This window comes from Rhamphochromis longiceps, linkage group LG13 (assembly GCF_057381845.1).
Source record: "Rhamphochromis longiceps isolate RC_006_pf linkage group LG13, R_longiceps_female_GT1.1, whole genome shotgun sequence".
Taxonomy (NCBI): Eukaryota; Metazoa; Chordata; class Actinopteri; order Cichliformes; family Cichlidae; genus Rhamphochromis; species Rhamphochromis longiceps.
This window is the reverse complement of record NC_140569.1, coordinates 12,665,060-12,688,639: the sequence shown is the minus strand read 5'-3', so window position 1 is coordinate 12,688,639 and position 23,580 is coordinate 12,665,060. Positions and strand designations below refer to the sequence as shown.

Below are 23,580 nucleotides of genomic sequence, written 5' to 3'. Positions count from 1 at the left end.
TAGTGTATGATGGCAAACCATCTGGCCTGCAGTCAGGACACGCGAGTTGTCCCTAACATTGCAGAAGGTTTCCAAAAGAAAACAATCACCTGTAACAACTTGTTTACTGTTAAAGCAACCAACTCTGGTTGTGAAATGATAATCACAATAACTGATGATTTAATTTTTTTTTTTTACCCCAAGACAAAGGACAAGTTCATTTAAATTAGGTTTTATCAGACTTAAATTTAAAATGGAATAAAGAAATAGTGTCAAACTGTTTGAATTAAGTTTTAATTAAAAGTGGGGGAAAAATCCACTTCATATTAATTAAGTGTCAATCAAACCAGATGGGGACATTTTTGACCCCTGAGGGGCTTAAAAAAAACCCCTTTCTTACTAAAGTTCAAAATACAGCACTCTGTAGTTAGACAAAAAGTCAAAATTATCTAAACAATTAAATATTTTATTGTCTCGTTTTATTTTCGCTCAAAAACTGAGTGCACTTTATGTAAACAAGGCCTGGTGGCCCTAAAATGTATAATGTAGGGTAAATTTTGTGTTAATGTGTTGGTCTTAAGTAAAACTAAGATGTAACACTGAATTGATTGACAATTTATACTTTAAAAAAACAGTCAAATGAAGTGGGAACATTTTTGACCCCTGAGGACCACAGGTGTATGGAAATCGGGAGGACATTATGAAGGAGTCTGCTGGACTCACTTTTGTAAGGTATCCTGTAACTTTGTGCACTTGGGGAATTGCAAAGTTTAGTAATTGTTTTTTTATTATGAAAATACAATTTTTACATTACATCTGTATATGCGGGTAGTTCTTGAAACTGGCAAAAATGCCAGAATTTACAAAGTTTATCTGTTGCTGCTTATTTCAATTCCATGTTATGGGAATAAGATTATGCCTGGAAAATGAAAGATTCACAAGGCTGCCAATATAATATTTACGTTTTCTCTTTTAGCGTTATCGCCACATACTGGTTGAACTCAACGCCATTTGTTCAGGTAGACCGCAGGCGCAACTTCTACACATCGAATGAGCAAATATCACACAAGGTTTACTATTTAATACACTTTAGCTTGTACCTGCACATCTTTAATCCGGTATCTGACTTGACTGTCTTTCTACATACACACAAAAAAGGGTGAACACTATCCCGTCAAGTATAAATTACTGCAGATAGTTTTTCTTAAATCCAGTTTATTTTATGGAAAAATCCAGTAAAAAAAATAATGATAATATTGATCTAAAAACTAATTTATTGTTTCTAGTTCTTCAGTATTTTTTCCATTAAGCACAATTCTGTCAGTGATCACTTAAACATACAGACAATGTGACAATGATATTCCAATAATATATTCAAACGCAAATCTGGATGTTTTTGTATTATACTTTTTATTTTTTTCATATGAAACAAATCAGTTCTTCCATTGTGTTTTAAGTGTGAAATGTCTGTCATGAATTCTCACAGTACATTCAGTTAATGATCTGAAAGAAAACATCTTTGAACTTGGCACTTAGAAAACAACCACAAAGAATTGTCACCTTTATTCATTTAGAACAAAATTTACAAAGCCATTCAGTCATTTTTTAATACTTTTTTGTTTTTTAAACTCAACTGTTGAGAATATTCAAAATACACTTTTTAATGTTGCTTCTCTCGCTTTGTACTTACAAATATGTACATTAAAGTCTTTGTGTCTTTTCGTGTGTTGTCTCATTGGTAGTAAAAATCCTTTTTTTAGCATTTTATTTATAGCTCGTCACACGGCCGGCACTCTGTTTAGCTCTTCGCTATTCTGTTTGAGCTCGAGTGTCTGTGAATGTTCGGCTTGCTTAAATGGATGTCCCGTGGCTGGCCTCACTGGCTTCTGGGATGGGTCCTCCTGGCACTGGTTGGTAGGACATTGGCATGGGTGTCTTGACTGGGCTCTGCCGGAAGAGCCCTCCGTTGGGTGCCCTGTGTTTGCAGCGAATAGAGGGCATGGTGGCACTGCTCAGAGGCAGGGGCAAGGTCCTGCCAGCGGACGCGCCCAGTGTCCTTCCTGCCCCATGACCCTCCTGGAGGAAGGTGGTCACAGAGAGTGGCGGTGGTCCGCGATGGGCTGGGTAATCCCGAACAGACAAAGCCTCCAGAGACTGGCTGGGTTGCATGCTGCCAATGTCCAGGGCAGAGATCTCTATAGACTGACCTGGCAGCTGCTTGTGGGCTAAGTCCTCGTCCAGGAGGCTGTTCAAACGTTGGTGGACCTGTTCCAGGTTCACTTCTTTGTCCTAAAAATAGATTGAAAGGAAGGCAGAGCCAAAGAGCGTGCATAGAATAAAAGAAGGCAGTAGAAAAGACAGTGGAGAGAGGTTTTAATGGAATGGAGAGCATGAATGTAATCAAAGAGGAGTGTGATAAAAAAAACAAGTGAAAATGAATGCAAAGTGAAAAGGGGTTAAAAGATTAAAAGAAGAAATGAGAAGAGAATAGAGAGTGAAAGAAGACAGAGAAAGACAGGTTATAATAGTCCTTTCATCATAAGCTTTATAGTTAGTAATCTTCAATACATGCAATGTAGTCTATTCTATCATCAATTACACAAGCCTAACACACATCTAATAATGTTTATATGACTCTGAAGGATGCTGAAATGACACACTGGCTTATTTCAGCGTCATTCAAGAAACCAGAGCATGAATTAAAAATGTACTCAAATTTTTAAGCAGCTGACATCTTGAAAGACATTACCTTCAAATAGTAAATCTTAAATATGGTGTCATAAAAGGTAACACCTCCACTTCACTGACACGGACTTAAAGGAAATTGTCACTTCATGCAGAAGTGTTTAAATTTTTTGCACAATTACGTGACCACACATCTGCAGGAGGTGACTCTGGCATGAAAAAAATCAGCTGTTAACAAGACAGGCTCTAATGGATGCACAGACTATGTGAGACACTAAAGTGTAAATGGAGACGAATTAGGTAATGTCAGTTAATTGAAGTAAGCCACATTACTTTGAAGAATCTTTTCAAATATTCCTTTTTTTTAGAGGGGGAACATACATATGGGACTGGGGAGAGAGAAGCCAAATAAGCACATAACTGTTTATCAGACACACATTTTCTAAAAAAGGTTTTCATGCTTGCTTTTGAATGTTATTCTATAATCATGCACCCATTTAAGTTGAGGCAGACTGATGACAGACAAAACTAGACAGGCAAATAGCAGGAGAGACCATGGGGGTGATATGACGGATGAAGCAACTACAATCTACCCCTGTCGGGCCCCATGCCCCGCCCTTTCGCCCTGTCACAGCCAATGACCATCCAGTACAGTGTGTCAGGCCTCTCCTGACCTGTGTCAAGAGCCACGGCCTCCTCCCAGTCTGTCTCTCTGTCAGTCCAAATGTCCCGCCTCCCTTCTGGTAAGGAGCTTGTTATGTCATTATATGTCAATGATCCAGAAACCCTTTGCAGAGCGTAATCCTTAGTCACCTGCTGGAGACCATAGACAACGATACATAACCAAAATGATCCCCGTGAATCCGGACATTGACATATAATTGTAATAAATTACTACTTGGCTAATAAAAGGAATAGTTTGACAATTTGTGGAAATACTCTTATTGATATATTTTCTGAAAGTTAGATGAGACAGGTGTCAGTGTTGGTAATTAGAAACATAAACAGGTCTACCTGCAGGAGAAATGCATAAATTGTGTTTTTATAATTGATCTTGTTTTTAATTTTGTATCGTAAGGCAACACTGTAATAACAATTTTATGATAATAATAATTATTATCATTTTTAGTATTATTTTTATGGCAATCAAACTACAATTTTAGAAAAATACAAAGTGGTTAAACATATAATTCTGGCTTAAATGAGCGCAGCTGCTGTAAGCAGCAGGGTGTGTTTGTGTGCGCGATAGCAGAGCTGTATGGATATTTGTGTGCTCAAAACATTTTTGTCAGACTGGAAAAATGTGACATAGATGCCGACTGTGTAAATTAATAAACTTATCAGGCTCACACCTCTATTATTAAGACAAGGGTTGAGAAAAGCCTGACAAACATATAACTACAACTGCATATTCTATTATTTCAGGGTTTTTTTTTTATGTGAATAAAACGGTAAGTAAAGTATTATTTGAAGCTACAGCCCCCCTGTCATTAAAGGGTCTAAGAGCAAGTAAAAAAAATTATATAACAAAAAACAGCTCAAAAGCGTAAGTGTTGCTATGCAAGTTTTATATAAAACCAGAAATTACTAAACTTGGGTTTTTTTTACTGCCTGCACACTGAGGTCCAACTTTCCCAGGAATGGACACACAATTTTTTAGAGAAGTGATTGATGAGTAGGTGGTGAACTTATTATGAATATAACCTGTTATTCAGCAGGTTAGGTGTGCTACGTAAGTTGCCAAGTAAGAAGTAAATGGCCTTTATAACAATAAAAACCCAGGTTAAAACCTCTGTTATGTTGCTAAACCTCTAAACTTGCTTTGTAGTACAGACCAGATTCTTTTTAATATAGATGCCATATCCAAGATGATGTTAAAGAATATAATTTGGCATCGTGTGACTGAAATAAACAAGACTTATTTGATCTATTTGGTCAGTAATTTAGTATTGAAAACTGCATGGCTAGAAGATTTTTTGAATTTCATGTATTAATTCAGTATTTAATTGTTATTAGACTTTTGCCTTAGTGGTGACGCTTTTTCTTAAAACAACTACATCCCATTCTCCATTGTTCACCTCGATGTTAACTATGTTTCCCTACATGAAGAAACTGGTGTGCGGCAGTATGCAGAGTGCATGTAGTGAGCACGATCCTGTGGCTTTAGACTGACCCTGATTCACTGACATATGCACAGTACCTGGTGCAAATGTTTGATGAATCCAAATGTGATTTTGCACATATGAGCAGAAATGAGAGTAAGCCAAGACTCGCTGTTTTTTCTGTAGCTAACCTGTGTTCTAAAAGAAAGGAATTTTTCATTTTTAAAGGAAAATTGTTGTGCCATCACGTTTCTGTAATTATTGACAACTAAGCAATTAAGTGTATTTCCATAATGTCAAACTAATTGGCCGGTGTGTTCAGGCTTGCAGCAGAGTTTTGCTTTAAATGGCTGTCATAATGCCCACATATTGTATTCTAATGCTGTCATGGGGCCACAGAGCACTGCTTAAAACAATTTAGAATATAAAGTAATAGTCCACCCAAGTCTTTTGAATTTTAATCACTCCCTGTAGGCATGAAAGGCAATTAAAGTTTGTGCAGTGGTCAGCTTGATTTCATGACTGCTGAGCGGATTTTTTTAACCACATCTCAAAGTAAACATCATATTTGTTTTAGTAGTTTAATCTAACAAATACCAGAAAGTTTAAGTGAATTATACAACTCGACATAATGTTAAATCTTGGAAAGACTTTAAAACTCGAAAGACAATCCAATTATGTTCTAAAAACGGCAAAACTAATATTTGTGAAGAGCAAACACAAAAATCCTCACTGTGTTTGGTTTGGATCAACTACTTCACCATTTGGGTACTTATTAGTTACTTTTTTGTTCTGCCATGAAAACCTGCCATCATTGAATCCATGTGAAACCAAGAAAAACTACATGCTTTTCGCAGTCTAGAAGGGAGCTGTGAGACATGCTGTCACTTATCTTAAGAAGCAGTTTGGGTCCTATAGATAAGATTTTGTTCTTTGCGTCCTGCTGTTCATTACTGCTGTAGCCAATCCTGTGTTCATGATATCATACTCTACTGTCATAAAATGCTAGCTCATTTTATGGCCTTTTTTTTGGTTTGTTTGTTTGTTTTCCTGGACTGTACCAGTTGTGAGAGTACATTTTACTTTTTATTATTGTCAACAGTTCTTGTTTCTTTAATTTGTCTTCCTGTTTGTTTCAGTTTAAACTGTGTTACAGAATAGTAAATTTATTAAAATAATTTGTCTGCACCTTTCCCACCTCACTGTTACCTGCATACATGTAACAGATTTTGAATGAGTTGTAAACTGTTGCATTTGCATGCGCAATTGGAGTAGGAAATACAAGCCTCTAGAAATCTCCTTGAACTGCTACAATTCTTTATTTACTGCTCCCTATACATCGGATATGCTGCCCAGCATCTTTATGTGCTTCTTTCTTTCTGCCTTAAATTTCCACACAGTCACATTTCAAGACTACAGAGCGTGTGTGTTTTACAGTCAAAAGATTTTGGGTGGAAACATCTTTCCAACATATCAACAGCAATAAAGCACACAACCACGATTAGAGTTAGCACATCTTGTCTTTTTAAATAATGGCAGCGATGTTTGTGTAATGAATCTCACATGACAGCAATATGTGGTTATTAAGAGAGCAGCTACTGCTGTACACACAAAGACTGTGAAATAGAAATCATCAGCAGTAACTCAAACTCTCATATGCACCAAAAAGCAGCTTGGATGGAGTTTGATTTACTGTGTGTTTTCCAGGGCAGGACTGGGTCTTAAATGGGTATTCTCATCCAGTATTGTTGGACTGTCAAGTCAAACAGGCAGGTCAAGGCTCAGATTCTTTACTATCTGCATTTGCTCACACTTTAGTTTAGGGATCCATGTCAAGCCTTAGTTGTCTGGACGCCTCATGCAGAGGGGCTGCCCAGTCGACAGCAGCAAGATAAAGTCTGAGCTCTAAAGCATTAAGACTTGAATGGATTAGCTAAAGAGAGCTATTGTACAACTGAAGCACTTATCGACTCAGAAGTACAATTTCAGTATGTGGTATTAAATTTGCATGTTATCTTTTCACTGCGGGTCTCTCATGTGAGCACCAGTGACGGATTTTTAATTTTTTTTGGCAATTAAGGATTCTTTGTGTCAGCATGAGAGAGAAGCCTCAGAGAAGTCCCTTACAAAGCACCCCAACCTCTCTCCCAACATGAGAAGGAATGAGTAGATTGATCACATGATGTCTGGACTATCATCAGGGGCACACCTATTATAACTGGGTGTACTGCAGCTCTACTAAATCGGGGCTGGTGTCAGCGCCTGCTGGATCCATAAAGTAGAGTGTGGCAGTGGCATCTCTGGGCAGGACCGGGGGGCCCGGGGGTCTGGGTCTCGACCGGGGCCTTGGTGGGGCAGGGGGACCCGTGGTGGCCACCATGGCCAGGTTCTGGGTTAGAAGGCCCGGGCCTGGGCCCTGGCCCGACGAGTTGTCAGTGGTCACCTCTTTGGGCTGCTCTCGTCGGCAGTGGTTGCTGTTCCACCACGTCTCCAGTGCAGCTACTAGGAGGGCCAGTAGCAACCCTGCGGCAAGGATGCAGAAGATGCCGGCAAAGCTGTGGAGACGCAGCGCCCGTCCCTCTGGCTGGGCTTCTGTGTGGCTCTGCAGGTCACAACGACCTTTCTTTGGCCACCACTTCTGCTTCAAGATGTCAAGATCCCCCTTTTCTTGAAGCTCCAAAATCCTGCTCAGAGAAAAGACTAAGTAGTTCTTTCAACACAGTAGGTGGAAATCTTCATGTAATAACCACAAGACAAATCCTTTGCTAACACTGATTCTGATTAAGTCCTAGGTAACAGAATGATAAAGGCAGAAGAGCAGAGAATTTTCACCACAATATTATCATGTAACAATAATTCAACGATATTGTGTAGCTCACGAAATGAGAGTAAATAACATAAAACAAAACATGGTTAATGTATTGCATATATTAGCATTTCATTGTAACCTCATTAAAATCCCATAGAGGGTAAAGCTATTAAACACTGCAGTTCTTAATATACAGAGCGCAAGATGTGACACTGATTGTAATCAAGAATCAAAAGTTCGGTTCTATAAAAATGAAGCAAAGAAAATCAGAGCTTAGGAGTAATCAGTATCATATCAAACCGTATAAGCACAGAAACAAAGATGATCAAATACGAGAGTTGGCCCATTAGTTAGTGCACAAATTACAGGGTAAGGAATAGATGTATGCTGGGGAGAATGATGATGGCTGATCACAAACACAGGCGAAGCAGTTAGGGTGTCCCACTGGAACAGTTAACTTTTTGCACAGTCATTGCTCAAACTGTTCAACAGTGACTGACATTTATGCATTTTGCAGAAGCCTACACATTCATTCATTGCAAAAAGGCATAAGCAGATATACTGCCAGAGTTATTTATATACTTTTATACTCATGAAGTGTCTCAGCCTCACCCTATGTTCAAATATTCCCATCTTTCACTGAAGCAGTGTTTGTGGCAGATTAATCAGTCTTTCTTTTTGAGTTGGTGCTTGTCGAGAGTTCATGTTTTCACATCTAATTAAATATTAATTTTCATTGACAAACAGAGAGTGCCATGGAAGTCGGGAGCGTTTTTATTCCTGGGGAGAAAGTTTCCTGCCCTGCTTTCAAATTTTAAGACGTGAAATTACTTGTCTGTCCTTGAGCCAAATGCAACAGACAAATAGTAAAAATATGCTTCAGATAGAGGCCAACAGTATAGAGACCAACTTTGCAATTCAACCTTGCTCTGCTACACTTGCCATAGTTGTCCACGTAAGAAATATGCACAATTAGTTTGATCATCTATTTAGAATAATCCCTTAAATGAAGATGAGTATATTATAAATAAACCTCTACCATAACCAAAAGAACTGATGCCCAGACCAATAAAAATGAAGTTTTAAGGTACTGAACACGTTAGATGTTACAGCATTATTGCATCATTGGCTTCTCTGCTGTAAAAATGCATCGTATACATACTTCTGTGAGAAAATGTCTCTGTAAGGACTGCCGTGCTGCAGGGCCATGCCATAGCCTCTGGTGCTCATGCTGTTTCCTGCTATAGTTAACGTGCAGTCATCGTCTGTCAGGGCAGCATACTCTACCACTGCCATGTCCCACAGAAAGGCATATGACTCTCGCTTTGCCTGCAAAAGTTTCCATCACAAACACAAAAAGAGACGCACATGGTAATTACATAAAGACATGCTTAACTGCTTAGTGGAGAAATCTTAAATGACTTTTAAAAACATTTTCTTTAATCATCAGCGATCGAGAATGCTTTGTATAAACAAACAAAAACTGATTAGATACAGTGTAAATGCAATTTGCATTACGCTTCTTTTAAGGTTAAGAGTAGACTATTTTACTAGAGAAGCGCACGGGAGGATATTTTACTCAGACAAAGCAATGAGCAGTCTGCACACTGGAGCTAAATATTTGCATAGAAATTACCGCACATTTGCCCACTCACACTAAACACTGAAAACATTATGAAAAAAACAAATATTCCTTATTCTTTTTTTCTGGATTTGCAATCTTCACCTAATAACACATTTTGAGACACCCAATCATAAGCTGGAGTTTGAAAATCACTGTGTAGAAAATGTAGAAGAGCCACAGCTGAATCTGTATGGATTTTTATTTATGTATTCATTGTTTTGTACACAGTCCTGACTTTTGCCTCCTGTGGTGTCCTACATCCTACATCTTCCAGAGAAAGACTGTCCCTGTAATAAATTAAGATGAACAACACAAAGAGCCACTGGGTTATGCATACACACATTCCAATCAAACTATGGTTATATATTTATTAGGGGTGCAACGATACACAAAATTCACGGTTCGGTTCGGTTCGATACTTTGGTGTCACGGTTCGATATTTTTTCGATACAAAAAAATGTTCATGCATTTTTAATTTGTCATTTATTAAAATTATAAATATATATTTTAACTCAAAAGTACAGTTTTTAAATTTAACCCTAACCCTTGTGCGTGTTTTTTATTTTGACAGCGAATGCGCACCTGCGGACCACTTATGTGCAGCCCTGGTTATTTAGCTCATCATATTGCAGCCACAGAAATTCTTTTGTCCATGAAACCATAAAGCTGCACTTTCTTTTTGCCTTATAGTCTGATTTGTCATAACTTCTCCGTTTTGTGGTAAGCTTTTCTTTGGCTGTCACTTCTTCACCCTGACCTGTCTTATTTGGCTCAGCAGAACTGAAATGCTTTTACACACTCACTCACATAAGCTCAGCGATTCTCTGCGCGATCAACCTCTCACATGTTTAAGCTGCGGGAGATTTCACTTGTCATGTTTGCATAGTGAGCTAACGATTAATAAGACGATGTCAGAGGAATTGGTGCACAAATTATCATCACTCACAGATCAGTGCTGTCGGTCTCTATACACAGTTCGCACGATTGCAAAGTGAAAGCAAAAAAACAAGCGCAAATTCAAACGCGATTTCAATATGTCATATATTGACAGTGGCTCACCGATGCCAATGACATAATTACCCAGCTACATTTCTGAAAGAATGCAAAAGCATTGACATATATTTTCCTTCCTACAATAGCCCGACGGGCAGGGAAGAGATAGATTTTGGTAGCCCGACTGAAAAAATCGCTAGCTCCGGGACGTCGGGCTAGCGATATTGCAAGCCCTGTATCTGATTGAGGAATCACTCATCTTTGGAAAAGAGAGTTTATTACAGAGAAATGTCTCTTTCCAAAATAAAAGCTATACTATCCGCTTCTTCTGGGCTATATTCTCAGCAGCATAAGGAGAATCATGTGCTAACAGCTGTCTAAATGACTCGGCTAAAGTTAGTAGCATGCTTGCTTTTTTTTGTCTGCTTCCACTTGTCTTTGCACTACGATGATGTCGGCGTAAATGTGCAGTCATATTCGTTGTGTTCCCGCTAGTGCTTTCAGGTTAATCTCGTTGAAATGACCTTAACGCCACAACATGGCAAATCTCCGCTAACGAGCTACCTCCGATCACTCCGTGCATGGGGCTAGACGGCCAACACGTTAACGAGCTAACTGCGCTAACACACTAGTTCACACCAATGTAATTGAGCATTGCATGGCACATTCAACATACTGTTTTACTTTAGTCCATGACTCGCTTACCTTCAGGGTCATACGTCACATGAAAACCAAAATAATTCCAAACGCCAGATCTGAATGAGGTTCAATTTGCCTGTTGCAAGGAGAGCTTAACTTCTGTCTCGCTAGCTTGCCCTGCGCTCTTCCTTCTGACTATGCTGTCTGTGTTGAGCGCTCAGTGGATCTGCGCTCGACAGTGCAGCCTAGGCGGAGTAGTCGAACACAGATTCACTGAGCGCTCAACACAGACAGCATCGTCAGAAGGAAAATTGATAAAATAAATTACAAATGTTGTATTGTTCGATACATATGCGTACCGAACCGAAAGCACTGTATCGAACGGTTCAATATCGATACGAATATCGTTGCACCCCTAATATTTATATATGTACACATATATAAAAACTGCAGTATTTTGTTTAAGAATGAAGAGCAATGCAGTAAATCAGTAACAGACTAAAATTGCTTTCTCTCATCAAATTAAACGGAGACTAGTTTTCCTGTGATGTACGCATCCTTGCATTGCCTGGCCTGATTACACTCGATCCAATTATCAGCTCAAATAATAAAGCTGTTTTGTGTCAAGTGCACATGTCAGACCCCACTGTAAATTATCTAATTATTATTGTCTAGTGTCTGGGTTAAAGAACGAGATGACAAAATGCACAAACTATTCATTTAGCCACACAGGCAGTTTGTGGGAACAATTAGAAAAACTTTGCAATTTGTTAGATTAAAAGAATCACTTTTTACCTCCATGCTTCTGTTAGTCAGACATGCATTTGTTTTAACTAATTCTCAGCTTGTTCCTACACGGTGGTGTGAGATAAAAAATGCAGTGAATTGCAAGACAATCCCTTATTGAGCTGAAGACATTACAGATGTTTTTAATTAATTCATTTATTCTTTTGCGGCTAGACAAATCCCCCTTCAATGCCTGCTTCTTGTCAATATTTTGCTGTGCATACATTTCCTTTTTGAGGGTGACCTGAAATGAACTGTTAGATTGCTAAGGCATTGTTAAAACATCGTCCTGTGTAAAGCAAACTTTTACAGAACATCTTTTTTTTCTTAGAGACAAAATGCTCTTTCCCCCTTGAAATTGAACATTTTGTTCATGAAGATAAAAATAAATACTCACCTTCTTGATACCCTCTGAAGGGCTGGATACAGAGTTCTCAAAGCCATTGTTTTTGTTGATGACTTTCCACAGCTCAGCATATGTGCTGTCCTGCTCCAGAGGGTTGGTGCCTTTTGCCCTAAAATACTCGTACACAGCCGAGTCTCTCACCGTCCCATAAACTAGGTCCACCTGCTTGGACAGGTCCTGGAATGATCTGCATGGTCACATGAGTGAATTACTTGCTTTGTTTAAAGATAAAAGAAGAAAACATACAGTAACTGTCATGATAATTGAAACATTATAACATTAGCATTAATGTTACTTAACGTTAACATGAGGTTTTATTTACCAACAGATAAAAAGCAAAAATATTGGATATCTATAGGGGATATCTGTAAAACCCCAGCAAAGTGTTTGAGATACTGACTTGGATTACTCAGCTCTCAATCCAGTCGAGCATCTGTGGAATGTACTGGACAAAGAAGTCAGATTCATGGATCTCAAGTCTCAACTGATAGAAAGAATGTGCTGCTAACATCTTGGCTGCAGATACTACAGCACACCTTCAGGAGTCTAGTGGACTCCGTGTCTCGATGGATCAGGGCTGTTTTGATCAACGCAATTTATTTATTTAACAAAAATTAGGCCAAAATGCATCACTACATCACATGATTCAGTAGCTTGCAACACGACTTTTACTAGCCTTAACTTTAAGTAATGGTTTTGGAGGAAGCATTATGCATTGTCGTTCTGTTTTTTTTTTTTTTTTAATCAATTTTGTTGTAGATTTGCGCTACACTTGTGATATCCAGTCCTGGAAAGAGTGGCAACTGTCTTGAATGTTTTCCTCTTGTGAATAAACTTTCACAAATGATTGGTTTTGATGGAAACAGCATCACAATAGCTGAAAGCTCCCAAGCAGCAAACTGCCAAAACTTCTATAAAACTTTTTTTTTCTGCTCCATAGAGGTGGCCACACTTGTGAGGCTCAACTAATCAAGTGTATTTCATTAGCAGCAATTGGCTGCTAATTGCCCTCTTAAGGTGCGCTTAAGTTTTTCACACACTGCTTCTGAATCGTGGCTTAATTTTTTAGATAAATAATGACATCGTTTATTTGTCATGTTTTGTATTTCATCTGAAGTTACATGTAACTAATTTGAAGACATGCCTAGGACCAGATTATTTGTTGCATGTCCCGATACAGAAAAAGATGAAACCTTAAAAGGGGCTGTACTTTATTTTATGATGGCTATGCTTGTGGTAAAATGTTTAGTTTTCAAAGGATACCTTTTCTGTCATAAACTACTCACATAAAGTGTGTTATGATGATAAATAACATAGATGGGCTTAAGGTTTGCAGCCAGCAAAGTTGCTACAACTAACTGTATGTTAGCTTGTAAAATCATGCTCCACTATTTCTCCACACATGCATGATGCAAGAAATCCCCGATGTAGGAAATACTTCTGGTATTAATTCAAGAAACATGCATGAACAAATGCTTAACATTAAAACTATTAAATTACACTTGTCCATGTGTCACAACAAATTCATATTTCATTACTATCAGATGATAAACCAGATACAAGATTCCATTATTTTGTTAATGTTGTATTGTTATAATTATCCACAATAACAGTGACACAGACAATTCCAATTTATTAGATGTCCCTTTATTGCTAATCTAGATATTAACTATTATATTGCTATATAAATAGGATATAAGCATTCCTGTGTTTGCAACCCGGTAGAGCAAAATCAAAAAAAATGTGGCAAACACTAATTCAAGCTGATATCAGCACTCTTTTCCCCTTTCATTCATTATGCCACATAAGTCTCTTGGCTTCTGTCCTTTACAGAAGGACTCTCTTTTCCCTCTATTTAAAATTCAAGATTTAACTTGCCCCTAATGCACTCCAACAAATCAGTAGACCTAAAACTGCTGCCTTCCTTTTTAATGCACATTGGAGCAAATCACTAATCATCATGCCCTTTATCAACTAAATTAGCTACACCTGTAGTGCGATACCACAACTTTCTCCAGCATTGCCAGCACAATGAGTCCAGTGTGATTCACAGTAATGATGATCAGTTTGGGGGTACTGCATTCATGAATGATTATGGGGTTCATCCCAATGGCTGGTCATTAATCCCCAGTAGAACCTGCTCCAAATTGCATTCTACTTTTTATTGGATCTAGAAGTTTCTGCCTCAAGATTGTAGGAAATAAGAAAAAAGCCACTTGCAGCTTTCATTTTAAGATGGACTAATTCTGAAACTTAAAAAGCTAAATATTTGCCAATTGCCAATGCAATGTAAAAAATGTTTTCATATCGCCAATTTTCTTTATTGGTATTCAGCTGATATGTCAACTCAATTATTAATACCTGACGGGGCTGATGGCTATTTGATATGACTATAAGAAACTAAAGAAGAGATGGAACAAACACCCTTTAACCATGTCATGTTGACACTGCATAATTTGTCCAACAGCGGGGTGCTCTACAGCACCACGAGTCAGACAGCACATTATTCACGACTTGTTGTGGCAATAAAACATTGTTATTAATTATTACAAAACATTAATATAAATTAGATTGTTATAATATCTTGTTAAAGTCTCATAATAACTACAAAAAACAAAAGTTAAGGAAATCTGTTCATGTTTTTTTCCCTTGAAGCTTTAACCGTCTTTTTTCCAATTCTCCGAGAAGTCGGAGAATTCAATAGCTTATCTGGAGCTGATACTGCAGGACTAATTCAACCATTTAATTGGAGACGTATATGGTGTGGAAGTGGTTGTGGAAAGGGGAAAACAGCAAGTGAGAGCAAAACAAACGACCTATTAGATATTTCATGGTCTCTAACTTCTGCTGTCACATTAAACTACGAGCTTTAATTCACTGGGTTAAATATTCCGATTTTTGTCTAACATCTTAGTTTCATAACTACATAAACACTGTGACCTATAGTGTGTTATGAAGGTGCAGATTTAAGATACCACAGAAAAACCAATGGAAGAAGGTGAAATAATTAATAATATGTATATGATATACATGTACTAAGAATCGTGGCCCATTTTAAGTACTTTTTCTGGTTCACCTTTTCTTCAAAGCACTGCATCACTTAGATTTTTGTAATAACTGCAGAAAGGTGAACCCTCTGTTCAATAAATATAATGGCTGAAGTACATTACACAGACCTTTTCCTTTCATTCCTTTTCCCCCACACATGCATGCATAAATTTGTTAGTTTTACATATCTGTAACTGGCCAAAGCAGTGAAAACTGAAACAATATAAAAATCAAGAGAATTTAGCCAAAAAACTTGATCTAATTAGTATTAATCTACAAGGTATCTGAAGGGACACAAGTTATTAAACTAATCTCTCACTTTTTCTTTTGCTCTCTCAAACTAATTCAAGATAAGAACATAAGATTAGGGTTTAAATCACAGCAGGGGGTGAAAAAAATCACCTCTTTGTCCCCAGGCGTAGTAAAGGCTTATTTTGACACACTGTAAACAAAGAGGAACGAGTTGTGTAGTGTTTAAAAATGCAAATGTTCACTTAAGATTAAGTTATTGCTCCTGTTACACCACACTCATGTATCATGCACACACCCACACTCAGAGAGAGACAAATGCAAACATGCATGTGTGCTTAGCGTTGCTCTTATTGGAAATTTTCTAAATGTCATTTCCTCTGATCATTTCCATGTGGACATTCACAGCATTACCTAAATCCAGGGTAATGCAACCTCACTGACAGCAAATGCCCGAGCTGCTAGTTTTTTGGGCTGTATGGCAAGATCCATAACCTGTTTGTGAAAGAAAACAGATTTTTCCAAGAATCAAAGCAACAGCTTGAGCTTTAATGTTTTTCAGATGAAGGAAGGTGGACTGAACCTCACTCCATCTGATTTATAAAATTCAAGTCACATTGACTCCAAGGCTAGGATATTGGTTTTATGTTGGAGGACAAGCTACCAATGCCATTGTGACAAACACAAAGCAGGGACACATTTCAGTTGTGTACATTTGGAGATATGCAGCCCTGTTCTGTCAGGTACGTCGGAGTATTAGTACACATTACACAATGTTGCCAAAAAAGAGGAATGTTGGGATTTTCAGGGTACGGTGCATGTGCTTAGCATTGCTCTAATTCACAGTCCTCTCGGATTATTCCTGTATGGACAGTAATGACCCAGCTGTTCCTACACTGACCAAAATAATAGGACTTTAAATGAAGGTATTAACGTTCCTCTTTCCAACACTCTTCCACAGCTTTTCACAAAACTGAGTTTACAACGTGCGTCTGAAAGAACTGAATTCCAAACCTTTTCCCTGCACAGGAGTGATGTCTCCTTGATACTAGAAAAAAAATTGCACCACACAATACACACCGCTTTTCTTTCCCAAGCCACTCTACTGTATTTTTTCCAGATCAATGAGAAAAAGAGATTGTCCTAAAGAGCCATTGTACATTTTCTATACCATCTGTGAAAATGACACACAGACTGAGTTCTTCCTCTGCATCTCAGTAAGCAGCTATTGCAAATGTTTATCAGGCCAAAAAAGATCAAATTTGTTAATGGAACTGGGTCACAAACAGCCACTTATTCATATTGTCAAATACATATTTAAAACACTTACAGGTCGAAAAAGGGAGAAGTGCAGTAAATTGTTTTGAATTTAATTTTTAAAAAGTGGCTAATTTAGTGTAATAAACTGATAGTTTTGCTACTTTGTGTTGCCAAACTGTGCGAAACTGTAGTTTTCAGAAATTATATTTTCTCCATACAAGATTACCATTTCCAGTGCTTGATAAAAAACTATATCTCAGGCTGTAATCATCAAAATCTTTTTAGTTTTTACACATATGCAGCATGCATCCAGTCCATACAGTACTTTGGCTTGGGCGGGTCGATCGTGGCTCAAAGAGTTGGCAGTTCGTCTTGTAACCGGAAGGTTGCCGGTTCGAGCCCCGGCTCGGACAGTCTCGGTCGTTGTGTGCTTGGGCAAGACACTTCACCTGCCGCCTACTGGTGACGGCCAGAGGGGGCTTCTGTCAGTCTGCCCCAGGGCAGCTGTGGCTACAACTGTAGCTCGCCTCCACCAGTGTGTGAATGTGAGAGTGAATGAATAGTGGAATCGTAAAGCGCTTTGAGGGCCCCGAAAAGCGCTATATAAATGCAATCCCTTATTATTATTATTATCTTGACTGATAGTATAGTAGTAGTAGTATAGTAGGCAGCACGGTGGCACGGTGGTTAGCACTGTTGCCGCACAGCAAGAAGGTCCTGAGTTCAATTCCACCATCAGGCCGGGGACTTTCTGTGTGGAGTTTGCATGTTCTCCCCGTGTTTGCGTGGGTTCTCTCCGGGTACTCCGGCTTCCTCCCACCGTCCAAAGACATGCAACTTGTGGGGATAGGTTAATTGGATAATCCAAATTGCCACTAGGTGTGAATGTGCGAGTGAATGTGAGTGCGAATGGTTGTCTGTCCCTATGTGTTAGCCCTGCGACAGACTGGCGACCTGTCCAGGGTGTACCCTGCCTCTCGCCCTATGACAGCTGGGATAGGCTCCAGCGCCCCCCGCGACACTGAAAAGGATAAGCGGAAGCGAATGGATGGATGGATGGATGGATGATAGTATAGTCAATTTAGATTAGCACAAAGGTGAATCCAACACAGCCTAGTGTTACTATTGAAAACAGCAGATGTCATGAGGTTTTTTTTTCCAATTTAAAACTGGTCACAGTGTACTTTCTTCTTCAATTTAATTCTTAAGTGCCATCATTTGCAGTGTGGTTCTGTTAAACTGCAACAAAGATTAATGTCCCTCTAAACTGAAGCACACACACACACACACACACACACACACACACACACACACACACGCGCGCAAACAAAATCTCTTCACAGGTGAGCTGTGTACTGCTTAGCATTCGACTCGTCTACTCATATGTCCACATGTGGCTATTTGTTCAACAGAAGATGGACCCAATGCAATCAAATGCCTCTCTGCTCATTCTTTGGGGAGAGACAGCAGACCAAATTGGATTCACTGACAAATAAAATTTTGGCTGAAGACAGGGTATTTGTTAGGCAGTGGGTCAGAAATCACCGAAGCACTGTGTAGACTGACATGCACACAGATTATTCTTAAAACTCAGCTGCACATGTCCCTGTAATTAAAATACTGTAGAATGTTTAATGCCTCAAGAAATCACCCCATATTATATTTATATATAAAAAAAAAAATCCACATGTGATTTGAATTAAGCTTCTCTTTAGATAAATCAAATAAATAACACATAGGCAAAGACATGCATTTAAGATTGAAGCACGCAGATGCTTATTAGCATAAGCATGTGGATAAGAAAAAGATAGCTTGAAGCCATTCATGGCTCTGTTATGCTTCTAGTAATGTCCCTTGAGTCAGCTCAATTGGGGCTGAAGACCACTGGTGTGAAGTAAGAAAGCCTGAGCTTATCAGAACTCTGGTCCCTGCTCCTTGTTCCCTAATTGAGGCTAGCAGCTCAAGGCCACTTTAGCTGCTACTAGCATAATACACCCAATTTTCACAGACTGCATTGTGGCTAATGCATGTGCTGGGCTTTTTACCAAGAAGAGACAGATACCGAATACAACTATGTGCTCTCTAGTTTTGATTAGCATCATTTCTTTACTATCTATCTCTCTTTTTTTTTTAAGTTTATTTTTTTACCGAACTGCGTTGTCCATTCGTGAAACAGTGAGGTAGGCTGCCAGGTTTGCTGTGTAGGACGAACACACGATAAGGGTGAAAAGCCACCAGCTGCCCATGACAATACGGAGAGCCACTGATCCCAGGATGGAGTCACTTCCTGTTGTGGTACAGACAGAAGCACAGAGTTAAAAACTACAAAATAAGTCTTTGCCTTGCACCAGGTTTGGTTTCAAATAATCACTACTGCCATGATTGATTTATCAGGTCATTCTTTCCTCAATTACAAAAATTGGCCAATTTAATTTTCAAAGTGATGTACTGTACTCAAATTGCTTGTGACATTGAGTTTCATTTCAAAGAATATTTGTGGTTGTTTTTCTGTATCACAAATAAAACAAGACGTAGTGAAAAAACCAAACCAAACCCATAAAATGTTTCAGGTTTTTCAAACATGTTGCTGATAAAAATCAAAAAATGCAACCCATTATAGTACATTATAATACTGCTGAAATATATAGATTCTGCTTTACAAAGCAATCACTGTGATTATGTTATAAGAGAGCCATATGATAATACCTTATGTAATGACTCTATTTTTTTTTTTTACCAATATGATTTTAAGATATTTCTTTTATTTTCTAAAGCAATTGTACTCAAAAATTGTGCTAATATTTGCATAAAACACCAGAGAAGCTGTCTGCATGGTGATTCTGTATAATTACTGTAAGATTTAATAATTTACTTTCCCGAGAGCTTTGTGTATTCAAAACCATCTACCCTGAAATGCTACTGTTTTTTTTTTTAATTTTCCCAAAGAACACGCTACTCATTAAAATTCATCCTTCTTTTTTCACCCACATCTTTAATCCTGGCTTTTCCTTGTTTTCCTTGAGGTTAAGAGACTGGTTCATCACATTAGCTTTGGTATCATCAGTATTTCTTCTGTCATACCAACACATTCTCTGCAAAACAGTCCTGAAACAGCTTTTGAGGTGCATGAGAAAAATGTCAGCACAAATTCTAATTTTGAAGTGTAAAGCCACAGAAATGCCATCTGAATGATTCAGGAATATGAAATGTAATGAAAACATATTTGTCTAAAAGTGTCACCATCAACACAACTGCACCCTTATGACATCTCGGAAAAGGAAGAAAAAAAGCCCAAAAAATCTGGGGCCTTGTCAGATGCATAGCACTGCGGCATCAGTCATTTTTATTACATACAGCTTTGATTTGTTGAGGTCACTGAATGTGAAATGTGGCTCTGGAAACTTTACTGGATTTTACCCCACTGCAATGGTCCACTGTGGTACAGTCTCTTTCATCTTAGAAACAAATTGATTAAACCCTTTATTCATAAGGAAATTGTGTTAGTTTAATTTGTTCTCCTAGACAGTTTCAGATAATTTTCTACCTTGGTCTGACCTCCTTTTGGAACAAAAGAAGTGTAGTCCCTGCTTGAAAAAGGCAGTGATAAAAGTCAGCATGTCTGGGCGTAGATAGTCCATTGTGCACCGAACATACAACAAAAACCAGCCAAGTGTTGGCATATCATTATAAAATCAGTGGGGGGATATGATTGCCAAGTTTATGCACTCTGACAATGGCACACTATGCATCAGCAGTCAGATCCGTATCAAAGTGACCTACGTCATCCCCAAGAAAAAAATGCAATCCACTTGACTCAAACAAAAAGTGGCAACGTTGGAACATGAGCCAGAAATGAGGGAGAGGCAGAAAAAAGGAGAGGAATTTAGCTTATCTTGAAATATAGTGGGTGTTGGGTTAAAAAAGGCTCACGGGCAGTGTGCCAGACTTTGACAGATGCAGCTGAGGCTTTAACATCAGTTGCTGAAGTAGTCATTTATCCACAGCGGACATACCTGGATCTCCACCAGATCTAAAGATGGGATGCTCTCTTTGTCAAGGGCACCTTTAGAAAATGCTAAGGTGGGCGCTGTGCCCCAGACTGACTCACTACTGAATCAGCATTTTCTCTACACAGACCGTAGACATTAACATATGTTCTTCACTTGATTTGACTTTTTCATTGTGCTCTTTTGTCATTAATCCCTTAAAGCATTTTAATTGTTTTTCGTGACTTGTTCTATTTCATGTCAGGTTTCACATTCAAAACTGTCTGACTGGTGGGTTTCACTGATATGCCACTGAAGGCTAAATACAGACAGGTTTTCATACAGTCACTATGGAACAAAAACCTGCAATGCCTTGACTCTTTGTTATGACAAATACTGTTCAGGATGTGCAATTGCTGTTTTTGGATGTTGTCATTGACTAACACAAACTCTATTACCCACCTTGTTGCACAAAAGCACCGTAGACAATCCAGATAGCACTCTGAAGCGAAGTGGAAACGGTAGGTGGTGGATGACCGGCTGTATTGTTCTGGCAGCGCACTGCCTGGATGCGCCTGAGCAGGAAGATCATGATGCCCACCACAGGGATGGCTGCAGCTATGCATGCCCAGACTGCCAGATCAAATGGTGCGAGTAAAGAAAAAATGTTGATCTTTTCTTCTGACTTGTGCATCAAAATTCCCACTGAGTAATCCAGGTAGCGTTTGCTGAAATCAACCACGCTCTCACGCTCTGGCGTGATGGTGATTGCTGATACTGCCAAGTCAGCACGCTGTGAACAAAGAACAATACGTTTCCATTTTCAGTAACTTTCTAACATTCTATTTTAAATCAACAGAGGAGATAATTACACTGTCATATGTTGTTAGGTATCAGAAACAAATCTAGTTAACTTGACCTGCATTAATTAGTGAATCTTTTCTCAACACTTAGGAGATTAGATTGGCTTGTGTGTCTGTAAAATCATTTGCCTGTGTATATAAAAGGCCTCCAAGCTTGAATCTAATATGTACACTGACACAGGAATTATCCTTTCTGACAGTGTGAAAACCTTGCGTCTTATTCTCTATACAAACCATTAGCGTGGTGTTTCTGTGACACTGCTCCAAATGGAGGGGCTGAATTGGAAGGATATTTGTTATGTGCCATCTTTTCATTCTTCACAATAACACTGATAAACCTCAAGAACCTCTTTCAGTCCACATTTTCAATTTAAAAATGGATCTTCAGGAAAAAAAAGAGACAGGAATTTGCTATCATCTCAACTCAAGTCCTCACTTAGACAATTTCTCTCTGCCAATTCGTGCCCTCAGCAGAAGAAAAACCAGAATCTTTTGTAATGATGACATGAAACGTCCATCATAACTAACCTGCTACATTGCTGAATAGTCTGTATGGTTATTGTGTGTTATTGTAGCATTGAAAATGTTCCTTCTGCATTTAACAAGTCACACAGCTCACTCAGATAAACAGTTGAATTAAGTAATAACGTGTATCATGCTGTCATATACCGAATACAAGACTCTAAGAAAGTTTATAAAGACACTATGTACAGTGCGCAATATATATACACTTCTGCCTTTATTAAATTGAATCCATTATTATTATGAATCATAACAGTATTTGTCAGGGATCCATTCCAACAGCAGTATTCAGACCCATTCAATCAAACTGGGATGACACAGACTACAAAAAAAAGAAAAGTTTGTTTGATTCTTTCTTTCTTTCTCTCTTTCTTTTTCTTTTTTTTATTACTAAGCCTCATTATTAGGTTTCTATTTCAGAGCAAAATAAAAATGGCATGACTCCCAGAAAAAATTATTTGGACTGAAATCTGGACATTGATCGAGTGAGATAAAAAGTAAAACCCACTAACCTTGCCAATGAGCTCTCCAATCATGCCATTCCAGGATCCATTAGGGAGTGCTGAGCCATACTTCCCATCTCCAACTTGGTAGATATCATACTTGAAGCCCAGGATCTTAGCGAGGGCATCTAGCACGTCGATGGAGAAACCCTTGTATCTCTTGGGTTGGCCCAGAATATTTTCTGCCACCATCACAAAAGGTTCTTCCTGTTTGAAACAATATTGTGTCATATAGTAAATGAGCTTTTAGGTAATCTGCTACTAATGTTAGCATAATCTTGAGAAAAGTGTGAATTTTATCTCCACGGCCATGGATTTAGACTTAAACTTTGAAAAGACTAGAGTATGTGTGTGTGTGTGTGTGTGTGTGTGTGTGTGTGTGTGTGTGTGTGTGTGTGTGTGTGTGTGTGTGTGTGCTTAATGACAGGAATGTCATTTATCAAAATGCACCAAAATCCCCTAAGGGCCAGATTGGCAACTGAAGCGAGGACACAGTCAGTCATCTTAAGAACAGCAGGGTGACACCTTTATGAAGAGCTTTTGGGTGATCTACTTTAATCTTAATAAAATAGTTTCCTTAGCAACTGTTGACCCGTAACACATGGCGCCATGACAAATGCTATGGGTCATCAATGTGGAAATTGCTATTCTGAATTTATTGCACCGACTCCTGGTTCTTCTTTATGGGTTGAAAGTGTCAGGGCAGAATTAAATGGGTGAAGGTGGACTAAGGCGAGCTGAGAAAAACAGGAGGGGGACAGGTAAGGAGGGGTGGTTGTGGTGCTGGTGGTTAAGTGGGCTGGGGCAAATGACTTGATTAAGTGACACTGCCAGGAAAGAGCTTAGCTGAACTCATGTGAATGAATAAGCTGCAGGTAAATCATGTGTGAAAAAGAGGAAAAATGGAGACTGAGGAGGTGGAGAAGTGACTGAGGGGGAGGACAAGGTTAGAGACTTTGCTACTAGAATATGACAAGCGGTCTAAGAAAAGCCGCTGCAGCGTAGGACTGATGCTTAGCAGGCTTCTGCTGTGCTACATTCTCAGGACAAGACAGAGAGCACGACTTAATATTTCACTTTGAAACAGAGAAAATGTGCAGTGTCCTCTCTCATAATGATTATAATG

At 38.7% G+C, this 23,580-nt stretch overlaps 1 protein-coding gene across 5 annotated transcripts in view; it reads right to left on the bottom strand.

Annotated features, from left to right (window-relative positions):
- Positions 1 to 1,332: 1,332 nt before the first annotated feature.
- The window catches only part of grid1a (glutamate receptor, ionotropic, delta 1a), a 299,124-nt gene continuing 276,876 nt past the window's right edge, over positions 1,333 to 23,580 (bottom strand). The window contains exons 10-17 of one of the 5 annotated variants that reach the window (XM_085427703.1): positions 22,464 to 22,661; positions 21,029 to 21,359; positions 18,729 to 18,867; positions 12,015 to 12,210; positions 8,738 to 8,904; positions 7,210 to 7,450; positions 3,339 to 3,477; positions 1,333 to 2,268 (exon numbers count right to left, since the gene is read on the bottom strand). In XM_085427703.1, the coding sequence (XP_085283829.1) occupies positions 1,856 to 2,268; positions 3,339 to 3,477; positions 7,210 to 7,450; positions 8,738 to 8,904; positions 12,015 to 12,210; positions 18,729 to 18,867; positions 21,029 to 21,359; positions 22,464 to 22,661 (1,824 nt within the window). In that variant the 3' untranslated portion in view covers positions 1,333 to 1,855. Of the gene's footprint in view, positions 2,269 to 3,338; positions 3,481 to 6,975; positions 7,451 to 8,737; positions 8,905 to 12,014; positions 12,211 to 18,728; positions 18,868 to 21,028; positions 21,360 to 22,463; positions 22,662 to 23,580 lie in introns of all 5 variants that reach the window. The other 4 variants (XM_085427702.1, XM_085427704.1, XM_085427706.1 and 1 more) reach the window with 4 other exon arrangements.